This window comes from Fulvia fulva, chromosome 1 (assembly GCF_020509005.1).
Source record: "Fulvia fulva chromosome 1, complete sequence".
In the NCBI taxonomy this organism is placed as follows: Eukaryota; Fungi; Ascomycota; class Dothideomycetes; order Mycosphaerellales; family Mycosphaerellaceae; genus Fulvia; species Fulvia fulva.
Window position 1 is genome coordinate 6,278,023 of NC_063012.1, and position 23,435 is coordinate 6,301,457.

At 52.2% G+C, this 23,435-nt stretch overlaps 9 protein-coding genes across 9 annotated transcripts; 4 read left to right on the forward strand and 5 right to left on the reverse strand.

Annotated features, from left to right (window-relative positions):
* Window positions 1–5,711: 5,711 nt before the first annotated feature.
* CLAFUR5_01200 (uncharacterized protein) lies at window positions 5,712–6,034 on the forward strand (the record flags this gene model as incomplete). The annotated part of the gene is made up of 2 exons (XM_047900348.1): window positions 5,712–5,791; window positions 5,848–6,034. The coding sequence occupies 2 exons, from the start codon at window positions 5,712–5,714 to the stop codon at window positions 6,032–6,034; spliced, it is 267 nt and encodes an 88-aa protein (XP_047756898.1).
* Window positions 6,035–6,213: 179 nt separating this feature from the next.
* Window positions 6,214–7,644, reverse strand: CLAFUR5_01201 (uncharacterized protein; the record flags this gene model as incomplete). Its single annotated transcript, XM_047900349.1, has 1 exon — window positions 6,214–7,644. One exon carries the CDS (start codon window positions 7,642–7,644, stop codon window positions 6,214–6,216), a length of 1,431 nt encoding a protein of 476 aa, XP_047756897.1.
* A 576-nt stretch (window positions 7,645–8,220) lies between these two features.
* CLAFUR5_01202 (Mediator of RNA polymerase II transcription subunit 16) lies at window positions 8,221–11,128 on the reverse strand (the record flags this gene model as incomplete). Its single annotated transcript, XM_047900350.1, has 3 exons — window positions 8,221–10,380; window positions 10,436–10,793; window positions 10,857–11,128. The coding sequence occupies 3 exons, from the start codon at window positions 11,126–11,128 to the stop codon at window positions 8,221–8,223; spliced, it is 2,790 nt and encodes a 929-aa protein (XP_047756896.1).
* Window positions 11,129–11,618: 490 nt separating this feature from the next.
* Window positions 11,619–13,792, forward strand: CLAFUR5_01203 (NAD-dependent protein deacetylase hst4; the record flags this gene model as incomplete). Its single annotated transcript, XM_047900351.1, has 2 exons — window positions 11,619–12,060; window positions 12,120–13,792. The coding sequence occupies 2 exons, from the start codon at window positions 11,619–11,621 to the stop codon at window positions 13,790–13,792; spliced, it is 2,115 nt and encodes a 704-aa protein (XP_047756895.1).
* Window positions 13,793–14,033: 241 nt separating this feature from the next.
* Window positions 14,034–14,901, reverse strand: CLAFUR5_01204 (DeSI-like protein sdu1; the record flags this gene model as incomplete). The annotated part of the gene is made up of 2 exons (XM_047900352.1): window positions 14,034–14,726; window positions 14,782–14,901. The coding sequence occupies 2 exons, from the start codon at window positions 14,899–14,901 to the stop codon at window positions 14,034–14,036; spliced, it is 813 nt and encodes a 270-aa protein (XP_047756902.1).
* A 644-nt stretch (window positions 14,902–15,545) lies between these two features.
* CLAFUR5_01205 (DNA-directed RNA polymerase III subunit rpc8) lies at window positions 15,546–16,267 on the reverse strand (the record flags this gene model as incomplete). The annotated part of the gene is made up of 2 exons (XM_047900353.1): window positions 15,546–16,202; window positions 16,256–16,267. 2 exons carry the CDS (start codon window positions 16,265–16,267, stop codon window positions 15,546–15,548), a joined length of 669 nt encoding a protein of 222 aa, XP_047756901.1.
* Window positions 16,268–16,647: 380 nt separating this feature from the next.
* Window positions 16,648–18,321, forward strand: CLAFUR5_01206 (uncharacterized protein; the record flags this gene model as incomplete). Its single annotated transcript, XM_047900354.1, has 1 exon — window positions 16,648–18,321. The coding sequence occupies one exon, from the start codon at window positions 16,648–16,650 to the stop codon at window positions 18,319–18,321; it is 1,674 nt and encodes a 557-aa protein (XP_047756900.1).
* Window positions 18,322–19,017: 696 nt separating this feature from the next.
* On the forward strand, window positions 19,018–21,222 carry CLAFUR5_01207 (Multidrug transporter; the record flags this gene model as incomplete). The annotated part of the gene is made up of 5 exons (XM_047900355.1): window positions 19,018–19,335; window positions 19,381–19,897; window positions 19,978–20,394; window positions 20,719–20,761; window positions 20,844–21,222. 5 exons carry the CDS (start codon window positions 19,018–19,020, stop codon window positions 21,220–21,222), a joined length of 1,674 nt encoding a protein of 557 aa, XP_047756899.1.
* A 329-nt stretch (window positions 21,223–21,551) lies between these two features.
* CLAFUR5_01208 (CUE domain-containing protein 5) lies at window positions 21,552–22,940 on the reverse strand (the record flags this gene model as incomplete). Its single annotated transcript, XM_047900356.1, has 2 exons — window positions 21,552–21,961; window positions 22,016–22,940. 2 exons carry the CDS (start codon window positions 22,938–22,940, stop codon window positions 21,552–21,554), a joined length of 1,335 nt encoding a protein of 444 aa, XP_047756904.1.
* Window positions 22,941–23,435: the final 495 nt, after the last annotated feature.

The window sequence follows — 23,435 nt, forward strand, 5'->3', positions numbered from 1 at the left end:
GTACGAAGTTAATAAGCTACTTAGGGAGTCCTTTCGACCTTAGGATATAGAGTAGCCGCGGGTATAACACGTAGTCGAAGGCTCCCGATATGTCTAGGCTAAGTAAGGAAGCTACCTTGTCCCTATTCTTATACTAGATAGCCTTTACCTAAGAGGTGATAAGTTCTATCGCGGATAGCGTCGATCGCTATAGGCGCGTACCTATCTAGGTGTCCGGGAGTAGGGAGTATTCCTCTACGCCTCGGAGAGTCTCGTTATAACTAGCTTCTTAAGCGCCTTCCTAAGAGTGTTAAGGAGCGTAATTAGGCGGTACGACTTTACCTACGTATAGTCTTCCTTCTACGGCTTACGTAGGACTACTATCGTCGATTGTTTAAAAGCTATCGGGTAGTATCCGGTCTGTAGGCAGGCGTTAAAGATCGCTATAACTACTAGGGCTAGTTGATCTCTACACTTCTTTAGTAGCTCGTTTAGGATCCTATCCGGCCCCGGGGCTTTCTTCGCCGGTAACTTCCTTAGTATAGCGGCAACTTCTCCCTCGGACACCTCCTATTAGACCGCGATACTAGGGGCTAGGGGAGTAGAGCTGTTTATGTCGCTTAGATTAGCCTCGACTAGAGGCGGGAAGAACTTACTAGCTAGTAGACGCGCCTTAGCCTCGGGGTCGCTAACCGGGCTACTAGGCGATTATAGCGCTAGGATAGAGAAGGAGGGGCCCTATATAGGGTCCTGTCGGGCCTATTTCGCTAGCTTCTACATCCTCTCTAGCTTGCCGGCGATTTCTTCTACTATAGCCCTCTAGCCGACTACTTTCTCCCTTCGTATTATAGCTTTCTTCTATTAGTATACCTCTCTATATACGTTCTAGGCCTCCTCGCTATAGCTGCTCGTCTATACCCGGCGGGCTCTCCTTGCTTCTCTTACTACCGTAGTGTACTCCGGCGTCTAGTATAGTTTAGACTATGTCGTTAGTTAGGTAAGCGGAACGTAAAGTAAGGTCGCTTTTCTTATTTCGTCTATTAACTCCTAGACTGCTTCGTCTATCTCGTCTTTACTGTTATATTACTACTACGCGATCTAGACTAGCCTCTTAGAGTCATTAAGGTACGCCTAGATGTTAGCCTAGTAGGCCTTTCCCTAGTTTAGCTTAGGGGTTCTCGCTAGTATACGTTATATCTATATCGTAATAGAGGTCCTGACTAGTATATAGTCTAACGACGCCTCGAGTTTATATTCGATCCTATAGTAGGTTACCGTATAGTAGTAGCTATCTAAGATCTAGGAGAGGTCGATCGTGCCTTAGAGTCCCCCTCTCTTCTAGGTGCCTAGGTCCTTCGGGGTATTAAGGGCAATTACGTTGCTCGCTATTAAGTTGAGTACTTCGTCGGCTATAGGGTACGGCTACATAAGGCTTTCCTAGGAAGGGTAGTATATATTAAAGTCTCCTACTACGATATAGCACCCTTGTCTCTTAAGCGTACTGTCTAGATGTCTATAGACCCCTAGGTCGCGGCTAGACCTCGAGGCTAGCGGTTATATATATAGGTTGTGTATCTAGGTACTACCTACGTAGAGGGAGGTAATATCGCCCCCGCCTTCTTCGTCTACGTAGTACACTACCTCCTAGTCGGATTCTAGTATGTCCTTACTAATATAGAAGCACGTACGGGGTCTGCCGTCGCCTCGTAGGTATGTCGTATAGCCTAGTGACTTATAGGTCGTTAGTCTCTTATAGTACGGGTTAATCTATAGCTCCTAGATTATAAGGACGTAGTAGACGCGCGGGTCCGCCTCGTGTAGGAAATGGTTCTAGACTATATCCTTGCTATAGTTAACGTTATACTAGATAATACTAAGCGTGTCGAGGCTAGTTATTAGTATCAACAATCATTTCCTCTATATCGTCCTATATCCTACTACCCTATATATCCTAGTCTACGCCTATCGGCTATATACTAAAGGGGAGCCGGGCCTAGTTAGATTCCCTCGCCGTAGCTAGCAGAGTACGTGGCCTCCCGTACGCCCTAGGTTACGTATCCTTTATATCGTTCTCGGCCCTAGGGCGCTTATACCCGACCGCCGCTAGTTAGTTCCGGTATAGGCTAGCCTTACGGTCGCCGTAGAATCTTAGGGCGACGGTTCTGTTTATAATTGCCTTGTTTTTCGCTAGTTTCCGCTATAGGCATTCCGTACTATACGATAGGTAGTGCCCCGGACAGTTCGCGTACCGTCTCGTAGTCGATATATAGTCCCTAGATATATAGTCTCCTATATAGTTCGAGTAGGCCTACTTATTTATGTACGTATAGGTTTGGTGTCTATACTGTTAGTATTTAAAGCATTAGAGGACACGAAAGGATAAGGAGTGCTTTTCTACTATCTTAAGGCTATATTACTAGACTAGGCCTTATTCTATCGCTAGATCCGCCGCTTTCGCGTCTTATAGCTATACTATTAGCGCCGAGGCCTTCTTACCTTCTAGCCATTTCCTATAGAGCCAAGTCGCCTTCTAGATTAGAGATTTAAGAGTGACCGGGTTGTCCTCTTAGAGAGCGCGTAGGTGACCCTAGTTAGTTAGGTCAAACTCCTTAGGCATATCGTGGACTAGGATCGTAAATTGTTTCGTTAAGACCTTCGCTAATACCGTAACCTTAGATGCCTACTATAGCTATACCTCTAGGTGCCTCCTAGTAGTAGTAGAGCTAGTATAGATCTATAGAGTGCCGTTAGACTGTTAGTTCACTACGACTACCCCTAGTTAGTTAATTCGTTAGGCGAGCTCCTTATTCGATAGCTTCGTAACTTCGGCCTAGTCTTCCTTTACTATAATACGGATCGTAACTGTATCGTACGTTAGGCGGGGGCCTAGTATCGATGCCGCGACCGATACCTAGCTATAGGGGTGTTGATTCCGGGTGGCCTTACTAATCGCCTAGGACGTCGTCCTCATTTCTTATTGCCCTCGGTAATACGACAGTATAAGCGCCGTACGTAGCTAAGTAATTATTACCTATAGAGACCGGTAAGGGAGCTAATCGTTAGTTTCTATACTTTTTGCGTCCTCTATAAGTTGCTACCAGTTGTCTTAGGGGGGCTTTACCTATAGGGCCGTAGGCGCCGTTAGTGCCGTAGCCTAGGCTACTATTACCTAGGAGTTGCCTAATGTAGCTAGGCACCTCCGCGGCGTTTAGAGCTAAAGAAACAGGGTGAGGAGAGCTTTAAGCTATCTAGATTAAATAAGGTAGAACTCCCTCAGTCCTAGGGGCAGTGGCCTGCTTTATATATCGTTAGAATAGCCTTAATAAGAGCTTTCGAATATGTCTTGTTTTGGCGTAGAGATCGATAGTAACGGCCCTATATAAGATATATATCTATCTGTTAATAGATGATTAAGAGATAATATACGAGATCCTAAAGATATATATAGTTACGCGAGCTATCTAAGAGAGCGCGAGAAGCGCGAGAAGATAAAGTCGCGCGAATCGAGCTAGCGGATACTAGCGGCCGCTAGCGCGCGGGCGTACGGCCGATAATACTATATTACGAGGTAGTTCGTAAAAAGGGCTATCTCGTAACATAGGACGACCTACGGGTTTTTAGGAAAGTATAAGGAACGCCGGAGTAGCTAGCGAGGGAGGAGGAGGAACGAAGAACCGGGGAAAAGAAGGGGAGTAAGGGAAAGTCCTAGAGCCTCGTAGAGTAGGTAGCCGGCTACCTATAGGAATAGGAATAGAATAGTAACCCGCTAGCGAGAATAGGCCCCCTAGCCCTCCGAACCTTCTAGAGACATAACTATCTCCTATACCGCGACCTTATAAGGGTAGAAGTAAGCGTAATAATCTAAATCCGGTCCGAATATATCGGGCTTAGGGCTTACTTATATAGGAGGAACGTCCTAGATATAGACAACCTAGCGTACGAGTATAGCTACCGTCGTAGAACCCGGAACACATAGTCGTACGGTGCCTATAGTAGGTAGAAGGGCGGAGTATATAGAGAGCGAGAGTAGCTAGACGCGACTACTAGTCGATCGTTACGAACAAGAGCGACGTATAGAGGATAGCACGTTAGGTCCTAAGACAAGGATACCTTAGCTAGTTTAAACTAGCGAACGAGACGGAGGAGTGGATGGAGAAGAGGAGGGAGACTAAGGGGATGCAGACAAGGTAGTCATCAGGGCAGGCCTATGACACTAGTGCACCCTCTATAAGGAAAGCGGGAAGGCAAACAACGGACAACAGTAGTATAGGAGAGGAGAGGGGTTTTCACCGCGAGCGGTTTCCCCTTCGTAAGACAGAAGTACGTAGAACAGCTGCATGGGCCAGGAGGCACCACAACAGCTTAATGAACAATATATATACTACTATCACCCTGGCTCTGACGACCGTATTCTATTTGCGCTTGAGGAGGATAATGACAGTGGCCATGGGGCTGCTCAGAACAACAACAAGGTGGAGCGAATGAAGCAGTCAATGGGGCTGTCAAGGACTGAAGGCCCATATCGTTACTTCTTAAACCACGCCAGATCACCAGACTTCGCACCCGTTAAGAACGTGTGGAGCCCTCTGAAGCAGTACGTACGACGAAGACCTCACTGGTCTGATGAGATAGTGGCTGAGCTGTGTCAAGAACGATGGCAACAGATAAGGGAGGAGAATATGGACTGGATCAACGCCCTATGCGACTCAGTGCCAGAGAGATTGGAGAATATCATATTCAGCAGGGGTCAGAAGAACGCAGTAGATACACATTGTGACTATAGACGCAGCAGAACGAAGAACAAGGTGGTGTGGATATGAATAGAGAGATAGAACAACACCTTCAGAAATGAACATAATCCCACCAGTTGTTTTGGGCGGTTTGGTCAGTGTGGAGCGTGAATAGCGACTGAACCAACGACCTTGACGCACGACCGACAAATGTTACATCGACAATAAGCTGTCGTTGTATTTCGAGGCTAACGACGAGAAGTGCCGGCCTCATCCATACTGCTTTATAACGTTCGCAAGGCCCAACGCAGAATCTAGATCTATCTTAGCTTGAGACATTGCAGGTCGCTGTTGAACAAGCGGCAGCGGTGAACACTGTTTGATGCACCGCGTGCTATATTGTATAATGTCATAGCCTGTTATACGACGGCTTCTTCAATAGACATCGATCCTTCGAGGCTGGTCATCGGTGGCTGTCAAAGACTGCGGGCTGCGATAAGCTTCGGACACAGTGAAGTCTGATCGTGAACGATAATGAGCAGCGACAATACTGACATCGAGGCCGTCTCTAAGGAACTATCTTTCTGTATTCAGGTTGAGTGCTGCCCGGGTAGCCAAGATAGCTACTTGGGTTGCCTTCTATGTGGAGCCTCTCTCTTCGCATACAGTATCCTCCATCACGATACTCCTACGATGGCGTAATCATCGATGTGGCTCTCCAAAATCAGGGGAGAATATATTATATGCATGGTCACCAGTGCTCATTTCGAGCCTCCTGCCGTTCCTCATCGCACCAGCAAAGAAGATGTTCGATGCGGCATACTGTAATCTGTCACCAATCCCACGACTTTATAAGCATGAAATGCCTGCTTACATGACTCGCGACTGCAGCACGAGCCTCACAGGAACGCATAAGTAATTTCTTCGCTTTCAAACTCTTCCTTCGAATAATCCCGTTCGTATCTCCCAAAACCACACCCACACTTCGACAACAAACTAACCATGGCCACAGAGTGCACGGGCATTACGCATATCAGTGAGGATTCGTCCGAGATTGCGTTTTTGCTAGTTGAAAACTATCAGTAAGTCGGCGACACTTTTCATGGCCGAAAGCAACAACCACTGACTCCCATCATAGACAGACCGTAAGCAGCGCCATTAACCAACCGCCGGATGCAGCCACTGACTTCCTACAGGCTCTTGTTGGTCTTCGGATCGGCAAGGAATTTTTGAAACTCCTTCGCGACTTGCTTCGCCCTTTTCATCAATTGTACATGCTACGCGCAAGCACTTGGAGAAGAGCCCACTTCGGCCGACGCGACTAGACACAATCGACACAACCTGCATGACGGCCGCCCACCGGGCCTCGCATGCGATCTCGACACCGACGATCACGAGCTCTTCGTGCAGCGCACCCTCGCCTCACTCCGATATCGACGCAGATGTGCACTGGAACAGATGGAAGTGATAAAGAGATCAGAACGGCATTCATTAAGAGCGCGCATCACTTGATATAAAGCTTGGTGCTGTCGAGGTTCATACGCGATGCTTCGCCGTCCATCAAGCCGTGGATATACCCATGCCCGAGCGCTCTGTGTAGGACGATTTTAGCGTTCTCTGCAGGTTCGCAAGGTCGCAAGAAAATCGGCGCTGGTGCATCCATGACGATGAAGATGTCGTCGCCAGGTGTGACAGCATCTGGACACAACCCGACATAGCCCTTGGCCGTGACGCACATCCGTCTTCGCAGGCTGGCGATGTTCTGGGAGTGGATATCAGGATCCATGGTCGTCGAAGCATTTGGTCCCTCTTGGAGGCGTTGCGTCGTCTCCAACCACGTTTGGCGCAGTCGCTCGACATCGTGCATTGTTGCATGCCGGAACTCATCGCCAACGAAGTATCGGCCTGCCAACATGCTCATATTGAACGCCATTTCCATGGCTCCGCCACCGACATACTCCTCTTGGACACCTTTGTTCTCATCGACGAAGGTGTACCACTCCTGGACCAGAATCAACTGCTCAGCCAATGTTTTCACCCACCTGTGGGCCGAGGATACCTTCACCACAATATCAAACCTGGCTGCAGTAACCATCAACACATCATTACATAGCACAGCTACACTGCCTTCAAGATGTGGAGCCGCGTTATATGTCACCGCGCATTCAAGCCTTGCAGCCATGGACGCCGCTGATTCGGCTGTACGCCGTGTCCAGTCGGGCACCCAAGAACGCAGCGACACATCGTGCTCCAGTTCGCAGTGTAAGGGCAGCGGCCACATTTCCTTCTGCATCATGGCTGTTGCAGCTTGGACGAAGACTTCACGGACCGACAATGTGTAATCTGGGTTGAGGTTCACGCGTCTGCTTTCTGACTGAAGACTGAGAAGTCCGTATATCTTGTCTCTGGGATCAGTTGCCTCTTTGGCCTGGAAGTCGATTAGGATTTCATGCAACGCTTGGTCCTGCCTTTGTTGTAGCTTCGCGTGGTGCAGCTTGATTACTTGCACGAACAGGCGTTGGAGCTGGTCAAAGTCATGGATTGTCAGGCCGAAGATGCAACTATGGCAGCAAGAGTCGAAGTGCCTAACCCAATTCAAGCAGGCAGTGACCAGAGTACGCCAAGGCAATGATATCGGACCACGCATGACCGTGGCGTCTACTGCGCGGACGACTTCTTGGACGGTCCAAGTGCGCGAGAACCAGGGGACATCAAGCAAGTCCTCGAGGCAGCGAAGCATTCTCGCCATGTCTTGGCCTGATACATCGAAAGAACCAGCTGGACAGTGGTGACTCCTGCAACTCTGGAAATATGGCAAGTCGTGGAAGTGTCTGTTTTCAGACAGCATGTGAATCACGTCCACGGCTTCGGCGACACTGCTGACTTCATCCTCACTTGCACCGGCATTGGCCTGGGCTTCCAGTCCGGCAGGCATTATCGGACCGCGAGCCAGCGCCCTGCTGGTCTGGGCTCGTGGTAGATTGGGTTTCTCGGATGCTTTGGTATGTACTTGCCGAGGAGGTGCGGTCAGTCGGAGCTGAGCCCTGTGTGTTAGCCTGGCCACTCAGTCGCTTCTGCATTCGGTTTGCACGTTTTCCCTCTTCCCCGGTAAGTGAGTTGGAAGATGGATGGTTGCACATGAAGATGATCTGGTTAGCAGGAGCCTGTCAGACCGGTTGACTTAAAGCAAGCAGGGCATTCTGCGGAAGATATATTGGCGAAGTACACGATCACTACATCGACACCTCTCCGAGATGCATCTTCTGTCTTCTTCAGATCGGATCGTTTGCACAACTAGTTGCTTCCAGCGGACAGAATCGCTAGAAGGGCACTGTCTGTATTGTCACATTGTGGGAGGAGTCGTGCACGTGCACTACACAAAAGGTGCACGTACCAAATGGTATACAGCTGCTGCACGTTCTGCCCCATCGTGTATGCTGAAGCATCGATTAGAGAATCATAGCATCCAAGCGTCTTGAGCATACTCCTTGTTGCCTCCAGACACCTTCCATCAGAGTAAAAGCCAGTAATTCATGCAGACGCAGTGGCGTTGAGCATGAAGCAGCCAGGGCGGCATCTCTCGCTGCTTCTCTTGAGGTAGATCTTCCATAACGGATCCACAATGGCGACAGTGACGAAGTGCTGCGTCTGTCGCTATGGGCAACTTGCGAATCACGTCGATATGCTTGCCCGCCACAGGTCTGTTGCTTTGAATGCCCAGTGGTTCGGTCTGCCAGAAATACAGCTTGCTCATGTCCATGCTGCCAGTAAGCTTCGGAAGGACTGTCTCCAGCAAGTCTGATGCGACCGATTCCAGTTCGGTCGGTATCAGACCATCGACCATCATTGCAACCTCGAGATCAGCACGGCGATCCGCAGACACATCGTTCTTCGCCATTGCATCCCTGATGGCCTGATCAAATTCCAGAACAAGCTTCTCGAACTCATGATATTTGAACGGGAGTTTTGAAGCCATTTCCAGGCTGGCGCTGATCTGCTGTCGATCTTTCACGGTCCGAGCACGTTCTTGAACGCCTTGCAAGAAGTGGAAGTACTTCTGCACCAACGGCAGCGAGAACCGTATCGCTACTCGCGTAAATGTGCAGAGCAATATATGCAATGCCACGTTGGTTTCGCTCCCACGAAGCTGGGAAAACGCCTGGACTGGTGTAACATCCTGCTTTGAAGTCCGCTTGACCTCGACGAACGTTTGAACGATGTATATCATCAGGTTAGTAAACCACTCGATCACGCTGTGCAGCGACACCAGAGTCTCGGGCGTCTGAACTCTCGGGTCAGGCTTCATCAAAGTCTGCATAAGTGTAGCCGCAACAACTCGTAGACTCAGCATAATGAAGGCGAATTGAGCTCCAGCGTCGCGTGCTCCGGTCTTGTGGTTCGTGCCCATTGCCAATTGTGCACTGAGCGAGCGAGGCACCAATGGCTCACGTAGTATGAACATTTGCTGCTTCGTCATCTGATCCATTGCATCGACTGGAGGTCGATTGACGAAGCGAAGGATCATCTTCACAATCATCGCTTTGAGGTCTGGCGTGGCGTCGTGAGGAAGCAAAGAGAGCGCTTCATCGTTCGATATGTTTTGCAAGCTCAGCAACGTGAACTCTCGAGCAACACAAGCGGCTGCAGCTTCCACGAGTGGTTTGCCATTGTCATTAACGACCTGCCAGCCATGTGTGAAAGCCATGCATTGACCGACAAGCTTGCCGCCGGGTTGAAAGAGGGCCAACGCCGCTCCATCAGCAGACATGGCTACGTGTACGTTCTGGGAACCTGTGAGGTGCGCAAATCCAGCTTGAGGCAACCCAGATACTGTTCCTGTATCCCCGGAGAAATGTAGTTCTGCCATACTATGCCTGTCTCTGAGATCGAGGCCACCATCGCTGGTCCCAAAGGCGAAGATCGTATCGTAGATTATGGATCCAAAACATAGCACAACTTTGTCCAAGACTGCATCGGCTTGTTGTCGAAGCACTGTGATCGGATTCAACACGCTTGTCGCGTCGCCTCCAGGCTTGAGCTTCTTGAAGCTGTCGTGAAGACTTGGCGTCAGAGTCTCGATGTGCCAACGGGACACTATGCTGAAAGATTGTTGGCCACCGCTGGGGTCCGTCGGCACATCGATGTGGGTGAAAATCGCAACGATCGTGGGCAGAGTTGGGCCCAATTGTGCAGCTTCATGCACGACAGGCACAAGCCGCAATTGTGTCAGTCTAGCGAAGTCGGCCCTCGGCACATGTATGTTTTCAGAGGCAGTCAAGTGATGCACTTGTAGCGCAGGTGCGACTACAGTGAAGTTCAGATTGGGTCCTCGTGTGTGCTGAGTAGCATTCCAGCTGATTGAAATCCTATATAGCCTGAAGCGAGAGGCATTGTCGAAAGTGATAGCAAGCAGGTCGGCGCCATCATCGCAAATATCGGCATGTGAGATTAGGTCGTTTGACGAACGTATTGGCTCGAGCGGGATGCTCGTCGATTGCCAACCAAGGCCTTCATTCTGATAGAGCAAAGTGAAGACACCCGAGCGCGTAATATGGAGCAACGCATGTTTGCCTTCCGCTGGATGGTGAGCTCTCAGATTCGGTTGGTCTCTATTCCTCATGGTCACCTGCCACTTCTCGCCGTTCTTCACCGCCGGATCAAGATATGGGCCCTAGCAATTAGCATCAGCGCCTGCACAACACACTTGAGAGCGCGACTGGACTCACTCTAAGCTCGGTGGGGAATAGAGGCAAGAAATGCAGGCCAACAACAGCGTTCAGCTCAGTCATCGGTCCAGCCGCACGTTGGTAGTCACCCGGTGCTGGGCCCATTCTACCCAGCGCACCTAACAGTGTGTACATGTGGAGTCCCCCAACATGGTCCGCTATGGCCAAGTCCATCCCGAGACCACTGAACTGGACGTGAACGAATTTGCGACCATTTGGAGCATCGATGACATGCTTGTTTTCGTCGCTGATCTTCCACGAGGCGGCTTTGGCATCCCTGATCATCGCGTGGAACGTCACTCGAGAGCCATCCTCGGAAATACGGACAATGCTGCCGGTATTTGCCCAAGCCAGCTTCCTGCACAGACTTGTTACCACAGCAGGACCAGCGGGGGGGGTGGCGGGCGACCTGTCCACTCACGAGCAGCATCCACGACTTCGCAACTCGTCGATTCTGAGTATCGACTCAGTGGGCAGAGGTACTTGAGGAAGTGACACACTGAGAGCGCCGTTCAAGCCACCATCGAGGGTGCCAGTCAGATCGCCTGTCAAGTCGGCGCCCAAGCCGTCAGCAACATCGCCGAAGAGATCGTCCATGGTTGTGTCCATGATGCCAGCGTCGGCCAGTGCCGGCTCGTCTATGGTAGTGGAGTCCATTGCTTTAGTGGTTGCTTGATGCAGAGACAGTCGCATGCACAGTTCTGATGCATGGATGGAGGCTGCTGGAGCCTTGGTGGAGCATACTCGCTCGTAACGATCCCAAGAACAAGTCTGCTCCCAGATGCTGCGGCTTGGTGGACGGCGACTATTGCTAGTGTTCACAGTATGGCAGCGTGACTGCGGCGAAGTGAATGATAAGGGCGACAAACGGCGGTGCGCTGAATGACAGGCTCTCGGTAGTTCTAGTTCTATGCTATTGCGGGGGGCAGATGTCATGCGGTCTACTGTATTGTTGTTTATGCCCACGGCTGCACCCGACTTCCACATCTCCCAGCCTCCGTCAACCGTCAACAACAACGTCGAGCGCGCCCCTCCATTCACTGCACGCTGCACGCTGCACGTCCACCCCAGCCGGTACGCGACTCCCGATTGCTATTGTCGCGATGCTGCCATTGTCGCCATAGAAGCTCCCCCGATATTTCTCTCGCTTTCTCGAGGCCTGCGCCTACCCGCGACACGCATCATGACCCTCGACTCCTCGGACTCTTCCACCTCCTCGCTTTCCTCGCCGCTCTCCTCCGTCCCTTCCAGTCCCCCCTCGAGCCCGCTATCCTCGCTGGCATCGCTTTCCCCCTCGCCGCCGCCGCCCGATGTTTGCGAGATGCTGTGCCCGACGCGCGCAAACTCCGCGCCCTGGCCTTCACCACCCGCATCCCAGAACACCTCACACCGCGGCTCTCCAGCGACAGATGGCATGGCCTCCAGCACAGATGTCGACAAGGACGGCCCACCACCTGCGAAGAGGAGGCGGATATCCAAAGAGCGTTCTACCGAGTATCTAGACCTGCGCAGGGACACTGTGCACCCTGAACAACAACCACAACTCGACCGTCTGCTTAATGTACTACACAAGCGCCAGAAAATTGTCGTCGTCGCTGGCGCCGGCATATCAGTATCTGCAGGCAGTATGCATAGATTCCCTCGGCCAATGCCACGACGCGTCGAAATGCTAACACATTGACAGTCCCTGATTTCCGCTCCGCCCAAGGCATATTCCGAAGTCTGAAGGAGGAGTACAACCTGAAGGGATCTGGGAAAGAACTGTTCGACGCGTCTGTCTACAAAGATGACAACTCTACATCGTCATTCCACGATATGGTCAGCACCATGTCGCGTCTCACCAAGGACGCCAAGCCCACTGCATTCCACCATATGTTGGCCACGATTGCCCAGGAGGACCGTCTGCTGCGCCTGTACTCGCAGAATGTCGACGGCATCGACACATCACTCGATCCATTGAAAACATGCGTCCCCCTCAGCAAGTCTCAAGATGATGGCAAATGGCCTCGAACTGTTCAGCTGCACGGCGGCCTCGACAAAATGGTGTGTTCAAAGTGCCACGAATTGGCGAATCTGGATCCGGAACTGTTCACTGGCCCAATCGCGCCGCTGTGTCCCAGGTGTGAGGAGATTAACGATATCCGCACAAACCATGAGGGCAAGCGAAGCCACGGTATTGGCAGATTGCGCCCGCGCATGGTACTCTATAACGAGCACAACCCTGATGACGAGGCAATCGGAGCAGTCACCAAGGAAGATCTGCGCAAAAGGCCTGACGCAGTTATCGTTGTCGGCACAACATTGAAGGTCCCTGGTGTTCGCAGGATCGTTCGAGAGATGTGCGCAACTGTCCGCGATCGAAGAGGTGGAGTCGCAATCTGGATCAACAACGATCCACCCCCCACTGGCAAGGACCTGGAGGATTGCTGGGACATTGTCATACAAGGGCCAAGCGATAAGGTGGCGAAACATGCCGCCATGCGCAAGTGGGATGACCCCGTACTGTCCGAGTCTTTCTCAGAGGTCAGCGAGGAGGATGCTAGGAAAGTCGCCAAGAAGACTCTGAGCGTCGCATTGTCTCCCAGATGTGCCATCAAACACGCCGTCAAAGAGCCTCTGCCTTCGGACCAACACAAGAACAACAGCTTCCGGCCGCCTTTGCCTACGGAAACGCCACGGAAAGCGTTGGACCATGGTCCCGAAGATTGGAGCCCCATCGTCAGCCGGAGCTCATATATTCTGCCCAGCATAGAAGATGGGTCTTTTGACGGTGATAGTATTGCTGTTATCTCCCCACGCAGCGTGCCGGTCGCAGGCTTATTGACACCATCGAAGTCACGGAACAATTCTCCGGCCAAGAAAGAAATAGCGAATAAGAAAAAGATGACCTCGATGACAGAGAAGCTCAAGGACGGCACGAATAAGAAACAGACAACTACGAAGACCATGAAGACCGCGAAGAAAGCAGCACCTGTCAAAGCGACCAAGAAAAGTAACGTCAAGTACGTGAAGCCTGCTCTCGGTCAAAAGAAAACCCAGGTCAAGGCGAAGGCACAGCCCAAAGGAAACTTGACCAAGTCTTTCAAATCTAGCAAGGCCTCGAAGTTGGTTGGGAAGACTGATAAGAACGACCTTCCAAGTCCGAATATGAGCCCTAGCAAGCTGCGGCAGGTCTCCAATGCGTCTTCCGAACCCATGCATCCACTATCGCCACTCGACCCGCGCATCAACGGCTCGTCGGTGTCACTATCGAACGATTTGGAGAAAGATGGGGCATCGTTTGACAAGCTGCCATATTCGGAGAATCAGAGACGGAACTCGAAGAGTCGGATGAGCGTTTCCAGCATCATCAACTGATCGACTGATTGACACATCGCATTTGCTGTATCTGCTGATTCTTATTTGACTCGCATCGCTTGCATTGAAGACATTGGGTGGGCCATGTTTAGCCACCCGCTGCCACTACTCAGCATGTGCAGGCACTGGAGCAATGTCCGAGTCTCTGTCAGGACCGAATGCAAGATACCCATGTCGAGTATCACTATACAATCAATCTAATGCTGTTCATGCAATCGTTCCGTGGCGTTATGCGCATCTCTCATGTCTTCTTGGGTATCGGTGCTCGCTCTGCTGGAGGTAATGTATGCCCATCGCTGTCCTTCAGACTGACCAATCGAGGAGGCGGAGTGTGGTTTGTTGACGTTATGCGCTTCCCTCCTGCTATGCTGTTTCCTTCGCTGCTGTCCTCTCCGCGTTGCAGCTCTCGCTCGTACTGCCTCCTCCGCTCCTCTTCTCGCATTCGTCGTCTATCGCTTTCTAGCATGCCTGCATTCTCATCCTCATCCTCATCCTCCTCTAGTAGCTCTCCGTCCGCAGTGTCATGGTCTGGAGGTGAAATCCATTCTCTGGGAACAACGCAAGGTAGCGCAAGGCCGATGCTTGCCGCGCGATTGAGCCAGGCAGGTGCAGGTTTCGAAGTGAGCTTCTCGCAAAGTACGGATGTGAAGTGGTTACAGTTGTGGGTGAGGAGGTTGTAGGAAGGCCCCAGGAACTCATTAGACACTTCTCTTATGATGTCGTTGATCTCACGTTCTGTGTGGAATGTGAAGCCTTGGAGAATGTCAACACGAAAGGTTCCTCCCGGTGGTTCATAGCGTGGTTTAGTCCAGTACACTCCCGTTACGCCTCGTTTGTTATGCCCGCCATATGCGTATTCCTTGTTGTTTATGACAACTCCGCTGTGGAGGAGGCTACCGCCTATTGTCCAGAGGATCGATGAGAGTCTACCCGACTGGCGCGTTAGTTAGTGTGTATAAAGACCATGTTGTCGGCTTGTATCGACATACTGGAAGTAGATCGTATACGTTGATGATGATCTCGGTCTTCTGGAGAGCCGTTGAGGAGCGACCTGTGATGGAGGATGACTTGCGCGTGCGATTTGGCTTGCTACCGGAAGCTGAGGGCATGTCGGTAGTGATGTCTTTAGATTTTTGACATTGGACAGAAGAGTTCGCAGTGCCGTGGTGTCCTGTGAGATGTGTCTGTAGAAAAGGCGAAGGTGAGTAGTGTAGGCAACGGGCACACGATCTGAAGCTCAAGGTGAACCCCACGTGTTTGATCTCCACTTCAGGTTTGATCCGATGGACGGAAAGCTTCTTGAGTCAGGAACGTCTGCACGTGGTCTGTTCGTGGTCGCGTGCAATGAAGATCGATACTGCCCTGTACAGACATCAATGCCACATGCACTATCTACTTCGTTCTTGAGTCCCAGTACCTGTCTCCCATTACTTCGCCGATACGATGCGACCGCAGTGCTTTCAGCCTGGGGTGTTCACCGGGCTGGACGCCCGTCGGTCTAAGCAAAGTGTTGCTCATGACCGCCAGAATTTGACCGTCGAGCTCGGGCGCCTTTTGAAGTCTCGCCTGGTGAAGCCTGCTCGGGGCAGGCTATTGTCTCTGTATCCAGTCTCCTGCTGGTGGGTATCCATCACGACAGCGACGGGCAATCTTCAGCGCGGCTGTTTAGCAGCAAGCAACGCTTTCGGTTGAGCTGCGAGAAAATGGTCTTCCTAGGAATGACCTCTGTAATCATGCAGTCTCTTCGTCAACTTCACGTGCCGTTCATCGCCGTGTCTTCCCCTGCTGCAGCTTCTTCCCCAGCCCACCACAAGGTAGGGCCCAGCCCAGCATGCATCATACTCCCTCGAATGAGGTAGGGCGCCATGCGCCTGGCGTTCTCTTCTTCCTCATCATTCGCATACGTTTGCGATCTCAATGCATCCGGCGATACGTCGGTCCACATCTCCTCTTCCACTCGAACCATGCATGTCTCTGCAATATCGAAGTAGAACTCGTTGGACCCTCCCTCGCCATCGTCGGTCCTCCAGATGTAAGCCCACGTCCCGCTGTCGTCCTGCCTCCAGTCCGTGTCCTCGAACATGAACCCCAGGGGCACGTGTATGTCTTCGAAAAAGTCTGCCGAGAGAGTAATGCCACTGATGTCCGCCTTGGTAATCGTGGCCCGGATGATTTCGCCTCGGAAGGGTCGGAACACAATAAGTCGGAAGTCCACGTTGACATTGACAATTCCAGTTCCGTGTCCGATGAGGCCCTCAGATGCTGATATGAGTGAGTGGAGGCCAACGCAGAGCCCGACCTTGTGTATGACCTTGTCCGCATATTTGGCATTTATGAAATCTTCGATAGAGCGCATGCTTGGCTTCGAGAAATCAGTGGGCTGGATTTGCACCACATCGGCCAAGGTGACCTGCATGTGCGTCAGACCAGCAGTTGCGTCGTCAATTTTAGTTGCTTACAGACCAATGTGTACATATTAGATTCGCGATTACGGCGCTTCTGGTTTTGCTAGAGAATGTCGGGTGTGCAGGCGATTTCTTTGGATCGAGGGGTGCGGCGACTCATTGCGGTGGGCTCACTGTACCGTCCATATGGTGATGAAGAACGTGAAGACTCGACTTCAACGTTGTGGTCGAATCGTGCTGCTCCTGATCCTGGTCTAGTCAGCTTGAGGAAGAAAAGCACAACTTGGGAGGACTGGAGCTTCATTGGCCAAACGGGGCGGGGCGGAGGAAAGTCCGCGCTCCTTGGAAGTTCGCTTCTTCTTCATCACCTCTTCACATGCCATTTTCACAAAGCATCAATCAAGACAATCTCAAGTTGGCATGAGCATCAGCCTGCTCGTCCATTGAAATATGAGTGGATTTCAGTTCCCGCCACCGCCGCCACCTCCTCCCAAACCCGCCGCTCCTTCCACCAACGTCAACACCAATTTTCATGGGAGTGAAGGCCGTGGACGGGGGCGAGGTAGAGGTCGGGGACGTGGTGGTCAGAGTCGCGGTAGTGGTGGCGGTCCTGTGCAACAGCGAGACCAGAGTCAACGGCACGGTGCACATCAGCTTATGAACGACACCTCATCGCAACATGGCACTCACAGTTCTGTCCCTGGCTACGCCGCCAAGGGCAACCAGGCCGAGCAACTTTCATCTGCCATGGCACCAGGCTTGCCTCCTGGGTCATACATAAATCCTGCGTTCCAGCAACGTTTGTATGCTAGTTCTACTAATGTGTACTCTGACTACTTGTCCCATCATGCGCAGCCTCCTGCTCAACAAGCGTCTGGCTACCCTCCACGAGATGCTGTGGGCCACAAGCGCAAACTCGATGCCCTTCGCGGATCGTCGCCTCAAGAGAAAAAGTCGAAGCCTCCAACAGCTCCAAGCGTACCAAGCTTTGGCGCTGCCCTTCAGCCACCAGGAATGAAGAGACCCGATCCTCGAATAACAGACTCTGTTGCCAAGCGACCAGCGAACGTACTTGGCCTCACGCCGCAGGAAGGTCAGTTACAGTACTCTTCGGATAGTGAGGTCGAGGAGGACGGCATTGACGAAGAAGCCATGTTTGCCGAGCTTGGCTCAAATCTGACGTTTGAGCACAATGGAACAGTCCTGTCACTCAGAAATGCAGCAGATCTCTCTGCTTGGAAAGCTGAACGGGCACGGAACTTCCCTACCAAGGCTCGCATGGCTGCAAAGCTGCAACAGAAACGCCAGCTTGGCGAAGAGCGACAGAGGCTACTCACAGAGGCGAGTGAAGTCATACGATCCATCAGGGCCCAGAGACTTCAAGCACGAACTGGATCGTCTGCTAAAGTCCACAATGCCGAGTCAAAAGCGCCACAGGGCGAAACATCTGTCAGTCACGACACCAGAAGTCAAAGGAAGCCCGAGATTCTGCGCTCAAGCTCCGTGGATAGGACCTCGACTCTTACCACGACACAGCATATTGACGACTCGGTCGCGCAGCATAAAGTTTCAGCAAATCTACTCGACGAGGCGTCGGCTACTGGTCCAGTAGGCCAAGCGGGCAAAGAGACGCTAGTGTTTCCTGACACTGGTGTTCTTGCCGCTCAGAAGACCGCATTCGATAAGCGCGCGAACGAGGAGGAGAAGATCGAGGACTCGGACAAAGCGTCCGTTGTGTCGGATGACTCGTCGAGCGTTTCCTCCGACTCTTCATCAAGCGAAGACACTGACAATGACGGACCGCCCGAGGAAGCAACATCGAAAGTGGCAACAGTAACGCGAGGTGTGGTGTGTCGATACTTTCTTGCCAGTGGCAACTGTAGAGATGGAAACTTGTGCAGGTATAAGCATGAATTGCCTGCTGGCTACAAGCAGCGGCAAATCAATGCCGCGCCGCAACAACAGGAACGAGATCCGTACAGGCCACGACTTGACGACGTGCCCACTGCTCGAAAAACAATCCACGACCGCCTGCTCGAGCAGGAGCAGACTAAGGAGGAAGAGCTGGTACTGCAGGTGATCAAGTATCTGGGGAAAGTCGGCTTGTTTGCGAAGAAGCAGTGATGGACTTCGTGGCTCGCGCTTCCTCTCCAGAGTGTATATCATGTCTAGACGTTGGAAGGAGTGGTCTCCCTTCAAGCCCCACATACTACGAGGCTTATCGGGATGGAGGCTGGCGGTCTACTTGCCCCATAACGATACACAGAGAACACACTACACGTACTTTACCAGTCAGTAGACTCGTGCATGCGACCCGTCTGAAAGTGCCGTCAGCTTAGCAACGGACCTCGTGGTCTAGATGCGATCTTCACGGGCATACGTCGGTCCAAAGCTATTCTCTTTCTCGAAGTCGACACACGGCATTCCAATAAGGGTCCTCAACCGCTACTGCTGTAATGTATTGGACCGTATCTGTGCATCTCTCGGGACCTCGACTGAAACTTTTGAAGGGTTCCTCGTCTCTGAGAAGCATGGAATTGGACATCGGTCTCGGTACTTGACAGCTATTCGGCCTTAATGAAGCCGGCAGTAGCGCGGATGACTTCAAGACGCACTACTTAAGTCGTACCAGAATCCCTGCCTGCTAAAACACCTCGGTCGAGCTTGGTCGATCTTTTGATATTTCTCCTTGCGGAACTTTCGACGACAGATCTATTTCGACCAGGAACTGCAGGGGCCGAGACGGGACTGTGGAAACCGCCAGCAATTGCCTTGCGATACTGCACTGCACTTGACATCGCAACACCATCGTCAGCCGCGATGGCTCTTAACCAAGAAGACAGCAGGATAATGGAAGCAGAGCGCGAACCCAGCCCAGAAAGATTCGAAGTATATGCGGGAAGATCGAACACCGGGACACAAGATGTCATGAGTCCACGCGAAAAGGTTGAGCGACGGGAGACACTGTCACGGCATCTTACGGGAGCCAGTATCTCCAGCTCCGGCTCATCTTCATCGGGCCAGACCATAGAGAGAGAGGAGATGGGCGTTTCGAGAATGGCGACTCAGCCCGATCTGGAGAGACATCCTACGGCGCTGAGTCGAATACAGACTGGCCGTAGCCAGCATAGCGCGACCGTGGGTGCGAGTCTCAAGAGTCGTACCGTGACCTGACAGAGCAAGGTGCCATTGCCTGGCTCCGGAGCTGGAAAGCCATATCCGCCTGCATTGCCGGATCGAGAGGAATATGTCGTGGAGTTCGATGGACCGGACGATCCAATGCATGCGCAGAATTGGCCGTTAAAGAAGAAGCTACCGGTCGCAATCGTGCCCGATTTCGTCACGTTGACGGCTGCGTTCGGGTCTTCCATCTTCTCGACAGCGACCACTGCAATCTCACAGCAATTTGGCTTCTCAAGGGAATTTGGCATCCTCGGGGTCAGCCTCTACGTCCTAGGCTTCGCCACGGGACCCATAGTGTGGGCACCCTTCTCAGAGCTCTACGGCCGACGAAAACCTCTTTTGTTGTCTTCTTTTGGATTCTCGATCTTCAACATCGCTGTCGCCGTCGGTAAAGATTCTCAAACGATCTTCATCTGTCGGTTTTTCGGCGGGTTTTGCGGTGCGTGTCCACTTACGGTTGTTGGCGCAGTCTTCGCGGACATGTTCAGCAACCGGCAGCGAGGTCTCGCGATCACAGGTACGTTTGTAGATTGTACCTAACGCATCGGGGATCCGCTCCTCGATGACTTTCGGAGATATGCACTGACAAGGGAGCAGTGTTTTCCATGACCGTGTTCTCCGGACCTCTCTTGGCGCCCTTCATCGGTGGCTTCATACTTGAAAGTTACCTTGGCTGGAGATGGACGGAATATATCACAGCGATCATGGGCTTCCTTGGATTGGTACTCAGTCTGCTCTTCCTCGAGGAGACTTATCCTCCTGTGATTCTTGTCAACAAAGCTGCCGATCTCAGGAGAAGGACGAAGAACTGGGGCATCCACGCCAAGCAGGAGGAGATTGAAGTTGACCTCCGCGAGCTGATCGAGAAGAACCTTTCTCGGCCAATGCGAATGCTATTCACCGAGCCGATTGTGCTGCTCATCTCCATCTACATGGCCTTTATCTACGGTCTACTTTACCTATTCTTGACATTCTACCCGATTGTCTTCCAACAGATCTACGGCATGCGCTGGAGTAGGTGGCCTTCCGTTTTTTTGGCATGATTAGCGGCGAATTGCTAGCTGGCATTACATGATCATCTTGCAGCCAGTCTATAACAGGAAGCTTGCAGCGAACAACAACATGCCGGTCCCTGAGTGGCGCCTTCCACCGGTCATCGTAGGCGGCGTAGCCTTCGGGTTAGGTCAGTATACTGAAGGATACAAGGCATCAGGCAGTGGTCTAGACTATGGTGGAACATTCGAGACACCCCCTGCACAAGCCGCCCCGTTCCACCTTTCGGTCCATGGTCTGAGACACTGCCACTTTCGAGTATGGCTAACACCCTTTTGTTTGTAGGTCTATTCTGGTTTGGCTGGACTAGTTACACCGGTAGCATCCCGTGAGTGATTCCGAAGGGTTGAAGGCATTGTCAAAGACATTGCCACGTGTTGTCTACGCATAGCTAATGTCCTTCTGTTTAGGTGGATCGTCCCAACTCTTTCCGGTCTCTGCACCGGGTTCGGCTTGATGTCCATATTTCTGCAATGTCTGAACTATCTCATCGACGCATACCTGATGTTCGCTGCCTCAGCCATAGCTGCGAATACGTTCCTGCGATCTTTAGCGGGAGCAGTATTCCCCCTCTTTGCCACCCAAATGGTTCAAGGTCTTGGTGTCCAATGGGCCGGTACACTGCTAGGATGCGTGGCTTTGATCTGTGTACCGATGCCAGTGCTATTCTACCTGAAAGGCGCGAAGATTAGGGCAAAGAGTAGATTCGCGCCGACGTTTCCAGTTGCGAGTGCGGCTGCTCAGGATCAGAGCGAGAGTGACCCGGAGAATGAGTGGAAGGGCGAGTAGCAGGGCAAATGTCAGAAAGTCAGCATTTGGTTTTCAGCGAGGCGTTTTGGCGGCATCGAACGAGTGAGCATGGTATAGCATAATCGAAGTCATTCGGGTGTAACAGCTTGAACTTCAAGGCTCGAAAGCGAGAAGATGTCGTCTGACATTTGACTTCGGCGACGGTCCGCCGCCTTCCGCAAAGCATGTTCGTCTGCCGAAGCACCGAACTGCACACATGTATGATCATGGAAGAAGCCTCGTGTAATGTCATCATGGAAACAGCACGTCTCGACAGCTACGTCGTGCTCGCACTGCTTTCTATGCAGCATACCGTCTCTCATACATCTCTATGATTTCTTGCCGCTCAAGATCTCCTCGGCTTCCTTGTTTCGAACTCCTCCGTTCGTCTCGCTTTCTTGCGGCTTCAATACATTGTTGCTCGTGTTGCCAGCACTAATGCTGGTTCTGGCAGATTCCTTCAGCCTCTCGGTATCCTCCTTGCGCAAGTCCTCGCTCTTGTCCTTGTCATCATCATCGTCTCCCAACGAGAAAGGGTCGTTGTCGTCCTCGGGGTGTGGTGCAACGCTAGTCAATGGTTGCCACTTCTTGTCCTTGTCAGACGCCTCTTTTCCAGGCTGGCGGCGCTCAGCTGCATCAACCTCGTCTACAGGGCCGCTTTGCGGAGGCTTAACGCCTGACTTGAAGAGGTCAGGATTAGCCTTGGTCCGACTGCTCGTTCGAGGAGGCTGGGCCGGAGCTGCACAAAAATCAGTATGGGCATCTGCTAGTCTGTATGTGGAACGGTACATACGGCCCTCATCATCCCGGAGCTCCAAACGCTCGAATTCTTCGTGGTCAAACTCGTGTGGATCGGCATCGTAACGCTGTGCTTCAGTGCTTCTTCTCTGCTGCTCGGCAGATCTCCTGATACCATAGAGCTGTTCGCTCTGGCTGGCACCGAAATTCTGTCTGCCCGAAAGACCTGTGTTCTGCCTCGTGTTAGAAGGGGTAGCATCATAAAGATCCTCCTCTTCTTCACCATCAATCTTCTTCTTGAATTGTGTGATCCAGCTGTTCACCCTCTTTTGCGTTTCCAAGAAACCTTGCTGAATGTTCTTGCCGATCTCGGGCAGATCGTCATCAAAGAAGCTACGCTCTCGATCATCGTCGTCGTAGTCCGGACGTTGCTGGTTCGGGCCGCGACGACCAGGCTCGCGTTGGTTGTAGCGGTTCTGGGTCGACTGACCACCACTGCTGTACTGCTCCGCAAGCTGTCTCGCATAAGCCTCATCGGCTTCCAGTTGACTCATGGGCTGGCGTTGGGCGGGCCGTGGTGGTTGTGGAGGAGCTGCCTCCTCTGCATGGAAGTCGGGGTCTGACATGCCTAGCAGCGCGTTGAAGGCTGGCTCTACCTTGCCGCCGCTGGCAGTGAGCACTGCCTTGACGACCTTGGCATCGATGGTGGGGAAAGCCTCAATCAGGGTGTGCTCAGCTTGCTGGTTCGGGGTCAATGGTCGAGGGGGCTTCGTGGGTGGGATCTCTTCGTGGCCTTCCTGGAAGGACACTCTTGGCCTCGGAGACGGTGCTTTGGCTGACGGCTTGGTGGGCGTCTCGTGACCGTGCGGAGAGACGGTGCCCGTCTCTTGCTCGTTGTCGTCCATGTCTATCTCTTCGCGCGTAGTGGCTGACTCCTCGTCCGGCTTGATGGGAGAGACGGGCGATCGATCGGCGGCCATGCTTCGTCCGCTGCGGATCTGCAGGAGCAGGTCTTGGAGATGTGTTGCTGCACTCGGCTCGGCAGTGTTGCGGCGTACGGCTGCGGACCAGCAGGTCGACTGTGAGTTGGAGTGGCGTTCGTCGCGGATGTAAGTAGGACACACGATGGGGCCTTGCACGTGAGAGACGAACCCTGCTGGACTTAGTCATCGTGGCGTGCACGTGTCAGGCGCGTGTGCTCCTCGTCAAGAACAACCACAACCACAATACTGTATCGGTCGACCTGAGTTGTCGGGTCGTTGGCATCAAGTGTTGATGCTAAGAGTCGAATGGCGAGGTGACACGATCTATATACGACAGTCGTCTTCACCAGCGACAGCACTACAAGGCTCCGTCACCATCAGCGTGAGCAGCATCTGATCCTCGACTGACGCTGCAAAGGCAGGAAAGTGAAGTCAGAAGGCACGACTTCAGTATGGCAGACTCCGACTCCTTCATACCGGCGCTCCATCGAC